The sequence below is a fragment of the Zootoca vivipara genome, chromosome 3 (genome assembly GCF_963506605.1).
Source record: "Zootoca vivipara chromosome 3, rZooViv1.1, whole genome shotgun sequence".
NCBI lineage: Eukaryota > Metazoa > Chordata > Lepidosauria > Squamata > Lacertidae > Zootoca > Zootoca vivipara.
The window spans coordinates 99,512,204-99,526,635 of NC_083278.1; the positions used below are offsets into that span (position 1 = coordinate 99,512,204).

Genomic DNA, 14,432 nt, shown 5'->3' on the forward strand with positions numbered 1-14,432 from the left:
AAACCAAGGAGAGACAAGGTTCCAAGGGGAATGCAGTAAATTTATTGACTATATAGAGAAGAACTGTAGAAGTTTAAAGACACTTGCAGGACTGAAATAAATCCTACGAACTTAATTTATTTATGCTTATATAAAGCAACTGCGAGATAAGAGGGAACAAGAAAGCCGAATGAAGGGAGGGAGGGAAGTCATAGCTCGGCAGAGCGAAATTGAAATGAGAGGGGAATATAAGATGGAACGTAAAAAAAAAATTATTTTCATTTATTTGGAAAATTTAATAAAAATTGTCTTTAAAAAAAGTCTTAAAAGGCTATTGTACAGCCAAATGCTGGAGGTAAATGTCTTTAAGCTTGAGGCAGAGAAGAGGGAGCATTGTTTTCTACCACATAATATTTCACTATCTACTTGAGTATTTGAAGGACAAATGAATCCCTCTCTCTCTCTCTCTCTCTCTCTCTCTCTCTCTCTCTCTCTCTCTCTCTCTCTCTCTCTCTCTGTGTGTGTGTGTGTGTGTGTGTTATCAGGTATACAACATATCTCTAAGTCCTGGCTATTTGACCCTTGGTCAAATCTGTGGCAGGCATGATATTGTGCCAGCAAACCACTACTGCAACAGCAGTGCCTAAAAAGCTGACCCTTGAGTACATTATTATTATTATTAGTCCTATTGTAGCTGTGACTTGGCACTTGTGCTCGCATTCTGAGAATATAGTGCTGGGCACAGACCAGAGTGAAACCAGAAAGGGTCCTAGGAAAAAAGAACAGGGAAATACACTCAGAAACACATCACATAAAAATGTCCTTAAATGAGAAACAACTTTATTGAGAAGTTCCATCCTTTCTCAACTGTTTGATTGATAAATCTCTTTATGCTCTTGGCCTCAAGTCTTCAACGCTCCCGGGAACTGGCAAGCAAAAAAGAAAGCAGCACACTTCAGTCTGTAGAATTTATTATGAGCAAGATAAAAATGGCAGTGTTGCATGAAAAGGAAAGAATGCCTGCACACAAATGGGGAAAATTTTGGCTGTAGTTACACCACCCATGACTCTTTATTTCCATTTCCATTATCGGGGAGTTTCACACGGTGGTTTAGAGTGAACTGAGTGCTGCTGCTCTTGTGTGAAAAGTTTTGTGCAGTGTCCACACAATTTCGACCTCATCAAAATGCTGTTGCATATCTGGATTTACTGTTTCAACCAAAAATAAACAAACCAGTAAGCAACACCCCCCCCTTGCATAAATGATAGATTGTGATTTAATGGGTGGGTGTGCAAACTATGGAATGGCATTTTGTTGAAGACAATGTCGTGGACAACAAACTACCATTAATTATTTGTAGTTTCTGTAATTCTGTACAGAATGTTACATGGCACCCAATCTCCGAGTGGTATGAGATCCCAGGGGTTTCAGGCGCTTACCCAGGATTCGTGTTTCCTTTGGGAATGAGGCACAATGGAAACTGTGGTGCTTTTGTGATACATGGTTTATAACCTGAGCTTACAATTGAGGGGTTCTCAGCAAAAAGGTCTCGTTTCTCCCATAACCACAGCCTTGGGTTCAAACAGAAGACAAGCGTTGCTCTGCCCGTTTTCCTGGCCTGCTGCTTTTTGCTTCACTGCCATTCAACTCTGCCTTTTCCTTCTAATTAACCGTTGCAGAGTGACTGGGCGGTATCCATTTCTATCTTGCACAGAACCCCTTTCCTTAGTCCTCTTAATAATGGCCCATCACCCAGGCAATTGCCTCATCAAGAAGATAGGCTGGCCTTTATTTTAACACTTGCTAGATTCAGCGGCAAGAAGGGTCTCAGCGTACAGCCTACTTCCCCAAACTCATAACACTAGGAAGATAGTCTCATATATCAGGCATGTCCAACCAGTCGATTGCGATCAATCACGGTCCGTGATCCTGATTGATGTCTCCCCCCCCCCAAAAAAAGAATGGGTAGATCACTGCCAGGTTGTTGTTGTTTTTTTAGTGGGAGTAGATCACAGTGTCTTGGGAGTTGGACATGGCGCGCACACACACACACACACACACACACACACAGAGAGAGAGAGAGAGAATATATATATATAGAGAGAGAGTAATCTCAGGGTCATGGGTTTGAGGTCCATGTTGGATGCATTGCAGCAGGTTGGACTTAGATGACCCTCATGGTCACTTCCAAATCTATAATTCTATGATAGAGGAAGCAGGTGCTGCCCAAAGAAGGGGCTTTTTTAGTGGTGCAACCAGTGCTACCGTAGGTATTGGGAATGCTTAGATCACCTTCAACAACTTTCCAGTTATAGAGGAAGAGTATTATTGTTGTTTCAAAATGCCCTTTCCTCATCCGCTGGAGCTGGTTTTAATTCGCTCTTATTGATTTGATGTCGCCAGTTCCCTGTTGCACGATCAGCGACAACAAAAAACTTCACCGCCTTTTGATTTGCCTCGGACTTATCCTTTCAGCTTATGCTGAAAGCCGGCAACAAAATTTGTTGGCCAACCTACCCCTCCAAACTGACGTGGGAGCTTGGAGTGTGCTTGAGACTCTTAAAACCTCAGGGTCGTGGGTTCGAGCCCCACGTGGGGCAAAATATCCCCGCATTTGCAGCGGGTTGGACTTGATGACCCTCCGGGTCCCTTCCCACGATTCTACGATTCTCTCGTGATTATTTTTTTTCTGGTAAAGAAATGCTACACGATGACAGCCAGGGTTCGGCAGCCAAAATTCATTTCTACCGGGGGTGGGGGGCGGCTATATAAGGAAGGGCCGAATTTCTCCTCAGGCTTCCGGCTGCGCGCGTGGCGCAGAGCTGCGCGTCGGAAAAAGCCCTTTCGCTCAAGTAAAGCGGGGGATGCAGGCAGGGAGGCAGGCCGACTGAGGCGTCCCGCCCTCGGCCTCTCGTGGGCAAGAGTCCCGCAGAGACACGGCGGCCTCCCTCAAACCCGCTCCGCTTGCTTCCCTCAGCCCACCCACCCCCCACCACGTTGGGGTGGTTCCTGCCCAACTCCTTGCCCCCTCGGCCCCAAGTAACAGCCACCCCGGACCGTTGCGGAGAGGCTGCCAAGCGATCCCAAGCCCCGCCTTCCACGCCCGCTGAATGGCCGGCGCGGCTGCCGCTCAGCCCAGGCCCCTTGCCGCCTGCCGGCCTCCCACGGACCGCGGGGATGGTGCTGGTGGGACGGGCGCTGAGGGAGCCTTTGGAACCGAGGCGGCGGCGGCGGCGCTGCTGCTGCTTGTGAGGGACGCTTGAGAGACTTCGTTGAGGAGGCGGAGGCCGCCCGTCCTCAGGTTTGGCTTAAGTTGTTTTTTTGGGGGTGGGGGTGGGGAGCCTCCCTTTCCCCCCTATTCGGGGGAAGTCGAGAGACTTTAGACGGAGAGGGGGAAGTCATGCCTCTTCCCTCCCTCTTCCCTCAAACTTTCGCCTTCTCTCTGCTCTTCCCTTGGCCCAGCAGGGAAGCTGCGGGAACTCCCAAGCTTTATATATATACAGTATATAAAAATCCCTCCGCTGCTGCTGGATGAACTTTCCTCTCTTTCTCTCTGCCTCTGAATCACTGTCTGGTCTATCACTAGTTTCAAGTAGGTAGCCGTCGAAACAAAATGAAAATAAAATAGAAAAATTCCTTCCAGTAGCACCTTAGAGACCAACTAAGTTTTTCATTGGTTTCGTGTGCACGCACTGAAACAGAAGACTACTGGGCTATCACTGATAAGGTAGTGGTGGGCACCTCAGAAGTTAATGGCTGGGCGCCCACAGCAGCGCCTCTGAGCGCGCAAAGAGTTCCTTCGCCTCTCGTCGTCAGAACAAGCAGCTGTGCCCCACTTCTGGGGGGGGGAAGTGGGGTGAGCTGGGGCTGTGAAGTCTTCTAGCCTCCCTTTTCAGACTGCTGATGGGGAGCTGGATGCCAGGGGATAAACCGGGCTGCCTGCGTGCCCAGCTGCTTAAAAAGCCCTTGCAAGCCTGCCAGAGGTGCATTAAAGGATGCTAGAGGTAAAGGTGGAAAATAATAGGTTATGGGGCTCATATTTGCCTCAAAGGCACACAGTCCTAAGTGAGGCTCCCCCCCCTCATTATGGTAGCATGAGGGCTACTTGTGATTATGGGCATAGGAGCCATCTCCTAGGGGCCAAGGTCTTTTTGGCACCCACCTAAACTATTTCAAGGGGTTCCCCCCCCTATTGAATGGGCATTGCTTTTCAAATGGTGTGTGTGTGTTTTGCATCATGTGATTGAATATGCAGGGTGGGTCTTACCTGGCCCCTCAATATTTTATTCAAGGTGGCGCCCCTGGCCAAGGGAAAGGCACTCTGTACGTGCTTGGTGGTCTGTTTATTTAATTTTTTGTATACCCGAGAACCAAATCCTGGTGGATAAAACAGGTTGTTTCCCAGCCCTGATTTGTGCCCTGTTAATCATACTGTTTTGCGGGCTTCATAGCTTTGATTTTCTCTTTAATGAATAGCAGTATGTAAATATTTTTAGGACAATCTCCCGTGCAGGAAGAGAGCAGAGACTAAAGTAGCACAGAAAGCCCTTAACATGACCATCTGCAGTGTACAGAGTCTTCATCCTGAAAACCCACCCCAAATATTCTTTTGCTCCTCATGCTGGCCAAACTCCCAGAACTCTGAACTGTACTTGAGCTGGGAACATGGTCAATGATCTCTTGCTTTCTGATAAGGGGAAAGCTGCAATTGCAGGGAAATTTAAAGGAGCTCAGTGCAAGGAATGATATGGCATACCCTTTTCATTGAGTATCTATTGGGTAGTTTATAAAAAGTTTATAAAATATCACAGACTGCTTTACCAACATCCAGATGTTTTCACAGTTTTGCTACTATCAATTTATGGATAAAAGGGAGAAGGAAGATAAGTTCTTACATTTTTGTACTGTATAAGATGGTAGCTGTTAAAGGAGGAAATGCTGGCAACACAATGTATACCTACAGATTACCTACAGATGACTGCTATACTCTCTAGTAAATTAAAACAAAACAGTGCCTTTAAGTGCCTGCTGTAGAAGTAGGTAATCACCACCTCTTTATCTTTCCATTAAACATTTCCTTGTATATGACAGAATACTCAAGAGTCAGCAATAAGAAAAGTACAGTATTAGCAAGTGGTATCTTAAGTTTCTGCATGGACAAATCCTTGTCATGAACTTCAGTGCCACAGTGTTACACCACTGAGCAATCATCTACTGAACTGATGTGTTTCATGTCACTACCTTATGGTTTCAGCTAGCTTGCAGGTAGCAAATTAAAACTTCTTCCAGTTTTCTGTGTGGAATGCTAGAAATGCAACACTTCGTTTTAAAGAGGGATGTTTTAAGTCACATTTTAATATCCCCTCATGTTAAAAGGATGTGTCTCTTGCTAAATGGGGGGGGGGGGAAATGACCTACTATAATGAAAAGTTCTTCTATTTTCTGTTTGTTTACATTGTGTGCTGGGAGAGTATTTTGGGAAAAACCCTGACCTCACTGAAGTAATTGGATGCTTTTCCTGCAATTTAAATAGGAACAAATTGTCACTCCCTTCTGGCTATAAACTTTCATTTATAGAGTCACTGACAGTTCCATTCCTGTTTCAGGTTGGTGGATCTTCAAGTCTGGATCTGCTTCCTTTGCATTCTGATGCCTTATATGATCAGTTAATGCATGTTTTTGCAAAATATTAGCCCACTGCATAATGCCACATGGTTTAATGGTTTCATAAATATGAAAATGAATTCCCGTATCAATATCATGACAGCTAAACCATCCCAATGTATTCAAGGAGAAATAAAATATTTAATTCTTATATATATCTTCTTGCAGTATATATAAAGAACTTCGCTGAAACAGATTTGTCAGAATTATTGTATTGTATCATGCCATAACTTGTAACCTAATGTTTAACAAACTTAAACTTAGAATCCTGTACAAGGGAGTAAGCCCTGCACAATGTAGTAAGTCTGAGTAAGCATGCATAGGACTGCACTGTTGGTTTATAAAAACTTTTTACTTTGAAAAAGAAAAGGAGGGAAAATGTGTGTAGGTTCACAATGCTGAATCAGAACACTTAGCCCAGCCAAAGTGATGAACTCATTTATTTTCCCTTGAGGAATTGAATAAGAGATGGGAAGTCATTGACTCATAAATAAGACCATTCAGTGAAATTGTAAACAGCATATATTGTGCCAGCAAATATTTCCAAAATCCTTTGCTTTTTGGAAAAAGCAAAGCAAATAATTTGCTGGAATCATAACTAACAAAACCCTCACAATAATAGGGGTCAATTTCAAGCTTTATATGAGTGATATCATATTCGTATCTCAGCTAAATTCTTGAACATTGAAAAATTATACCCTATTTGTCATGTTCATATATTGACTGGAACATCTGCAGAAAGTTTATTCCCACAAACTTCAATTTCCACCTACGTAGAGACTCTAAAAAACCAAAAACATTCTTGATACTGTTTGTTAGTAAGTGGTACCAATTGTTTTCGGTAATTATCCTTGGGATCTTTGAAACTCAATTTTAAAAAGAAAGCAATACAAACAAAATTAACACAAACAAAAACTCAGAAGGCACAGTTAAAATAGGAAATAGATGATCCATCCAAATTGTATTGGCAAAAGTTGAACTGAAGTGCTCTTACAGCAGAAGTGCTGTTAGGAGGGGACTCAACCCCCACGTCCTTTGTACTTGGCTTCAGACCTCCTGCACCCCGTTTATTTTTTAAAATAATATTTTGCTTTGCTTGCAAGCAGGGGTGCTAACTTGAATAAAATATGGGGAGGGAATCAGGTAAGCCCTGCCCCACAGAATCAATCACATGATGCAGCACGCACACCATTTGAATGCCAATGCCCATCAATTTTGTGGGGCCCTGCCCCCCTCAAATATTTTATGGGGAGCTGAAGGGACCTCGGCCCCTAGGAGTTGACATCTATGCTTGCAAGATTTCTGGGTGTGCTGTAAAGTGCAATTCAAGTAAAACCCACAACCCCCACCATCTTAATTGGATTGAAGACTTAAACTTGCATCTATACATATAAATTACAGTCCTGTTTCAGAAGGTTTTTTAATGTTTGATGTTTTTATATGTGCTGGAAGCCACCCAGAGTATGGGGCAACCCAGCCAGATGAGCAGGATATAAATAAAATAATATAAATAATAAAATTATTGTTGTTATGACTAGCATATGCAAACGTGTGTTAAGGGTCTGTTATGTTATCTTTTAGTACTTAGCAGTGTCCCTGGTTACAGCCATGTGAAAGGTGGAAAGTAGAGCTTACATTCCAAACTTTTGTTAGGCCTGATGCAATAATGGAATTTTACTTTTACCTACCTGACCAGAAAATAGCACTGACTAGTTGTTTTACAGTGCAAAGTGTGTTTATGTCCTTAGAAGTAAGACTAGTTAACTAACCTTTTTTGGCTAAAGAGCCAAAATGCTCTAAATAGATAAATAACTGACAAGTTCTAAATAATCTAGGAGTTAACCCTATAACAGTTTCTGTTGGAAAATATTGAAAACTGTTGTAAATGTAAATAATGTGGTAGATAATTAAACATTCTTTCAGCCAATAGTTGTTTATCTTGATCGTCTTTTTCTCATTGGTTTCATAATATAAACAAGCAATATCAGGCAAGCGTCATCCCCCAATACCTTTTAAAGAGCCATAGAGATCTATTTCTCACTTTGGCGTTCAGTGGCTCACCAAGAAAAATTGTCATTCTGTATTTACTTGAGTATGTTAATGCAGCTTGTAGACTGCTTCATGAGATTTTTTCTTTTGCTAAAAAGTGGTAAACATCCATTAAATAGGAGTGTGTTTGTAGTTTGGGGGGTTCGTTTGCTTTCAGAGGAGACACAGGTACCTCAGCACAGGCTTCCATCAGCATAGGCTGTTGGCTCAGCTACAACTCTATTTGGATAGTGATAACTTGATAAAGCTTTTCTATGGCTGTTATGGAGGTTTGTTTTGTGAATTTTGTAATTTCATGCGTTTTTGTGTGACTGTGTTAATATTAAAATGTACGGTATTTTATTTATGCTTATGTTTTTTAAAATGCTGTAAGTTGCTTGGAGACCTTTGTGTAACTAGTCTAATAAAGAATAATAGAAACATTAATTAGTTAAACTGGATCTTTTAAAGTTGCAGTTTGGATATGAAATATCCAGAGTAATAAATGGGTGGTATTTCCTAATCCATCTCTTGTCAATGGAGCTTATCAGTTTGCAAAATGATTTTACGGGAAAGATTTGTACCTAGCCCCAACTCAATAAGTTGAGATCAAACACTGGAGCATTATGTGTGTATGATCGCTCTTTGGATACGTATTACTGAAGTTGTTAAATTAAAATTGTAGTCCTAAACACACTTACTGTATTTTTATGTTGTGAACCACCCTGAGATCTACGGATGAAGGGGGGGTATACAAAATTAACTAATAATAATAATAATAATACTGGAGGACAAACATTGAACTTGGAAGCACTTATCACAGAGTAAACATGTTTACTATGCTGCTGTTTATGATATATAGGAACACCTTCTGCATGTACATAAGAATGAAGAAACAATTATATGGAATATTAAAAAGCTTGTTTTCCCCCTTCACAGCATAAATATGGCAGAGTTGCTAGAGTTTGAGGGAGCTATAAACTGGAAAGAAAGATGCATAGCTCTAGAATCCCAGCTGATGAAATTTCGCCTCCAAGCAAGCAAAATTAGAGAGTTGTTAGCAGACAAGGTAGGTCTTAAACATTCTTAATATAATAATAGTTATTGTTTTTAAAGAATCTATAATTAGCTTAATTAAGATCCAAATAACTTAATAGGTGTTTATTGTGTGATCAGGTTTATCTGGCTGTGGTAATCATTAAACTTTTATTCAAGTTTCCTATTATTTATATATTTATTCCTAAAGAAAATATATGTGTTTTTTAAAGAAGAAATACTGTTCTATATAGGAAGCAGGATTATGGTGGTGTACAGTCTCAATCAAACTAAGAAGATTCAGGTGCAAAATTAGAATCCTACATGCGTATCAGTTGCGGAATGAGGAACTGGTACACTTTCCAATGATCATTAGCATGTGTATGTACAGTGGAAGCTCAGTTTATGAACATCTCGGTTTACGAATTTTCGGTTTATGAACGCCGCAGACCTATCTGGAACGGATTAATTCACTTTCCATTACTTTCAATGGGAAAGTTGGCTTCAGTTTATGAACGCTTCAGTTTATGAACAGACTTCTGGAACCAATTACACCCATGCTTCAGGTTAAGTACGCTTCAGGTTGAGTACTCTGCGGACCCGTCTGGAACGGATTAATCCACTTTCCATTACTTTCAATGGGAAAGTTCGCTTCAGTTTATGAACGCTTCAGTTTAAGTACTCCGCGGACCGTCTGGAACAGATTAATCCGCTTTCCATTACTTTCAATGAGAAAGTTCGCTTCAGTTTATGAACAGACTTCCGGAACCAATTGTGTTCATAAACCGAGCTACCACTGTATCTGAATGTGAATGCTGTATTTCCACAATACATTTCTTTTAAGAATATGTTCATTTGAACACACAATTATATTCTGAAACAACTCTTCATGCTTACATTTTTCGTACAAGTAGAGCTGCACCAGACAGTAGACAGTTGAGCACTTTTTCTTGTCATGGACATTTCATTGTAAGAGTGTGTGTGTGTTTTGAAGCTAAAATAAGTTTACAAACCTTTAGCTATTAAGGATATTTGATTTGTATAGTATTTCCTGTTTCGCAGATAGGTTTTTATATAGCCATTTGGACTGCAAGGGTGGTCTGCTGCTGTTCCAGTTGGCAGGGAATATAGGGGAGAACTGAGCAAAGCAAAATCAGCAAAGTGCTGAAAATTTAATTAATTTCACATAAAGAACTGAAATAATATTTGAAACAAGAAAGGTCTCTTTATTCCAAGGGTGCAGAGAAAGCTCATAAGTGCCTTCCATTTCTCATACAGACTAAACATGTTTGTTTAAGAAAGCTGTAGGGAGAATATTTCCCATCCTTTTTTGCTGGCGGACCACAATATGATGCAAACAGACAAAGACTTGTGTCTCCAAGGTGTAAAGGATGTGCCTGAATGAATCTACTCCCTGACCTATCAAGCAAAACAAACAAGATAAGCTGCAGTATCTATTTTAGAATAATGTCTGAAGGCAAAACTATCACTGAGAGGAATTTGATACAGGGATGCCTAACCTGTGGCCCCCTCCCAGCTACAACCTGCATGGTCAGTGTTTAGGGATTTTGGGAGTTGTAGTCCAGCAATATCTGGAACGTTGCAGGTTAGCCATCCCTGATTTAATGCCTTGTCAGCACAAGCAGAAGGACACGGGTGGTGCTGTGGGTTAAACCACAGAGCCTAGGGCTTGCCTATCAGAAGGTCGGCAGTTCGAATCCCCGTGACGGGGTGAGCTTCCGTTGCTCAGCCCCTGCTCCTGCCAACCTAGCAGTTCGAAAGCACATCAAAGTGCAAGTAGATAAATAGGTACCGCTCTGGCGGGAAGGTAAACGGCGTTTCCGTGCACTGCTCTGGTTTGCCAGAAGTCGCTTAGTCATGTTGGCCACATGACTCAGAAGCTGTACGCCAACTCCCTCGGCCAATAAAGCAAGGTGAGCACCACAACCCCAGAGTCGTCCGTGACTGGACCTAATGGTCAGGGGTCCCTTTACCTTTACAGCACAAGCACAGATGAGAAATAGTTGGTAAGAATTTCCTCAAAAATGAGAACTATTAAACATGAGACAAATGTGGTATCTATACAATGTTGCCTTTTAAAATTATTAAAGAAGTTCTCACTCGGCAGGTTCAGTCTTTTGTTTCTTTCTGAATTCAGCACACATTGGATGATTAACAGCATGACCTTGCAGCATTTATGGGAGAGAATGTGGGAGCAGGAAGCAGACAAGGGAATACAGGCCTTCAGTAGTGGAAACTGGATCTTTTTCGTTCCATTATGTCTAGTCAGGGTGTGCTTTGTAAAAAGTTATATGCAAAGAAAGAGAATTTGTTGAAAATCTAAGCAGAAGTTGCTGCTGCAAGTGGGAGAGGTCTTCATAGGAATTCAAAGAATGGTGTAGAAAGTACCTCTACTGTAACATACTTATGCTGTCTGTAGAGCTCAAGTGGAATTTATTTTATTACTGTCGAGTTTTCTGAATCTGCAAAGTATTGCAAAATAAATAAAAGGAAAACTCCCTTCTCAGGGAAATGTCATGAGTGTTTTCCTGTAAGCTGTGTGCAGTTGGCATTTTACAATGGAAAATACATTGCCTTTCCCTTTTCTACAACATATGTTTTTGTCACAATTCACCTAATACACAAATTACCAAAGTGACAGTGTTGTCACTTATTTCCTCTATCAGGAGCTAGGGCATATATGACCTTGGTGAAATCTAGCCCAGCTCATTCATAATAGACTGTTACCAAGTGCTAAGCGATCAAGGAAAACGAAGGGTTGGGGCATGATAAGGTTAAATACTACTATAGGATTAGACCAGACTGTAGTCCAGTGGAACAGGCAGTGTGCCAAATTCCTTCCTGGAGTTCAACTCCAGAGAGGCCACCCAAGAGAGAACACAGAAAAGAAATGAAGGAGGTGGGTGCAATGTGTGAAACTAAGAACAGGTAACAGAGCATTTTTAAATCTGTCTCTGGAACTTCAATGTATATGCATTTCACACATAACCCTTAAACACACTCATGAAAGAAGGGAAAGCTATTCTATGGGTCGCTAACATGCAGCCTTGGGAATGTGTCTTAAGGGTGGATCTAGGAATTTACACCCACTTCACGTTCTCAATTTGAATGTCAAAACACAAGATTAATTAAAGTGGAGTGCAGAAGGGAAGCTCAGTTGTACACTAAACAATTTGCTACAGTATGGAAAACATAAATCCTGATCCTAACCTTGACTGTTTTATTTTCCTAGCATGAAGTTTGCCTAATTCGTTGATAATAGTGCACACTGCCATTTTCATTGAACTCTCCATCATGACCCCAACATGTTTCCTGAATAGGGATATAAATTTTATATATGTCACTGCCAGTTCAGTCTTTTTGAAAAATTAGGATTATTATTTTCTTAAAGACCTGTTTTTATCAGGTTAAACTCACTTACATTTGTCCCAGGGGAAAGATCATTTCTGCCTCTTAGTCTTGCACACATAGTCTCGCGCACATCAATATCTGCTGAACCACCATTACCCCTTATCCCCTTGTTGGAGTTCAAAGAAGAATGGTAAGGCAGTTTCTATTAAACAACTCAAAGTTAACATTTCATTGCATAAACGGGGTCATCCCATTGTTGCTGACACTTCTGAGTCCATAGTTCTTGGATGTTGAAGGACTGACGCAAAAGTCCTGAGGAAACTGGACCATTCCATGGGATCAGTTCCCCCTTGTAAGCAATGGATTGAGCAATGAATTGAGCTTCACCACATGCTGGTTTAAATCTCTGGCACTGTTAGACTGTGGAAAATAGAAGCTGTTCTTTCAGGTTTACTCTTAAAAGCTTATTTTGGACTTTCCAAAGTGGGATAAAAATACAGTTATATAAAATCAGTCAAATTTTGTTTCCTTGAATTCAAGTACTCAACATTTGAGATTATCAGCAATGTATTTTAATATAACCAAAAAAGAAAAACAGTTAATTAAATTATTTGATGGTGGTTCTTGGGAGAATCTGGGGGAAGGGTTACATTTTGTTTGAAATAATAAGTAAAAACAAACAAACTACAATATCTTCCTGATTCCCCCAGACCAGGAGTTGAAGACTCCTTTTTCCATTTCCTACCAATCGGAAAAGAAAAAGTATCTTCATAGCACAATAGTACACAGGAAAGGGGGAATGTCCTCATAGAACATTTATTTGGTCTCTTTTCCTACTAGAGATGAGAATTGGGGACAAACGTTTGCACCTGCTGGCCTTCCCCATGCACACCTGCAGTTTATTACTGCATAGGTATGCTGGGAAGATGGTAACTGTAGCAATGTTTTCAATTTTAATCAGGAAACATCAGCAGAAAGGGTTAAATCTGTTTGAACCCCTCTGCAGCCTGCCCCCTGTGTGGCACTAGTACACGCTAAAATCGTGTGACAACAGACCTCTTTAAGCAGGAGCAATAGTTTCTGTTTGTATAATCTCAGAACAAGGTGATTTTGTAATTGGTTACAGGGACCCAGGTGGCGCTGTGGTTAAACCACTGAGCCTAGGGCTTGCTGATCAGAAGGTCGGCGGTTCGAATCCCTGTGACGGGGTGAGCTCCCGTTGCTTGGTCCCAGCTCCTGCCAACCTAGCAGTTCGAAAGCACGTCAAAATGCAAGTAGATAAATAGGAACTGCTACAGCGGGAAGGTAAACGGCGTTTCCATGTGCTGCTCTGGTTTGCCAGAAGTGGCTTTGTCATGCTGGCCACATGACCTGGAAGCTGTACGCCGGCTCCCTCGGCCAATAATGCGAGATGAGCGCGCAACCCCAGAGTCGGTCACGACTGGACCTAATGGTCAGGGGTCCCTTTACCTTTACCTTTAATCTGGTTGCATCAATAATGAATTGTGTAGATAGACTTTTTTCTTCTGGGGTTCTTGTATGTGCCAGGATGGTTAAAAGAAGACAGCTGGGAAGAAGTACATATGTACTCTAAAGCTGTTCTGGGAATGGCCTTTAGAAACAATTATTTCTAGGACTATAGTCAAAGATGATGATAATTTTCACACGTGATATTTAAATTGGCTTTGTTTTAAATCCACTTATAATGTGAACATACATTGGTTGGGCAGTGTATTTTCTGGGTTTTTTTCTGAATTCCTTTCTGTATTAACAGTATTTGTTATCTAACTGTTTAATTGTTTTAGATCTTTGCTAGTTTATGAGACAATATTTTCAGTGGAAGCAGCATGCATCGTCAACATTCAGCTTGTGGACTTGTACATGTCAAAAAAAGCAATGGAAAACATATTTAAATACCGGTAAATAAGCAGAAAAGGCAAGTCCCTGCCTTCAAGAAACCTATGGTCTAAATAATGGACATGAGTACTATTATAAAGAGACTGTCTCAACTTGCCCCCCACCTTTAAAGGAACTCTTCATAATTTCTTTTCCAACTTCTCTTACTTAGCATTTCTATGACCTTTCCCCCCCTGGAGACAGCATGGCATTTGGGAAGAGTGTCTTTGGTATGAAGTATGACAGAAGTGCCATTTATGCATGTTTAAAAAGATATATTTAGCCTTTTGTGGTTTTAGTATCTGTTCAATAAGTTGTTTACTGAAGGATGGTTGTAAAAACAGGAAATGGTGAGGGGTAATTTGGCATTTCTATCCTTATACCTTATCAAAACAAAACAAAACCCAGAACTGGTAAAGGAAAAGTGTTTGGTAAGTGGAGAAGAGAGGGAGGGAGG

General features: G+C 41.3%; 1 protein-coding gene across 1 annotated transcript in view; it reads left to right on the forward strand.

Annotated features, from left to right (window-relative positions):
* The first annotated feature begins 2,780 nt into the window (after nt 1-2,780).
* PLEKHH2 (pleckstrin homology, MyTH4 and FERM domain containing H2) overlaps nt 2,781-14,432 on the forward strand; it is a 61,355-nt gene continuing 49,703 nt past the window's right edge. The window contains exons 1-2 of the mRNA XM_035111207.2: nt 2,781-3,281; nt 8,612-8,741. Coding sequence (XP_034967098.1) covers nt 8,619-8,741 — 123 coding nt within the window. The 5' untranslated portion in view covers nt 2,781-3,281; nt 8,612-8,618. The remainder of the gene's footprint in view (nt 3,282-8,611; nt 8,742-14,432) is intronic.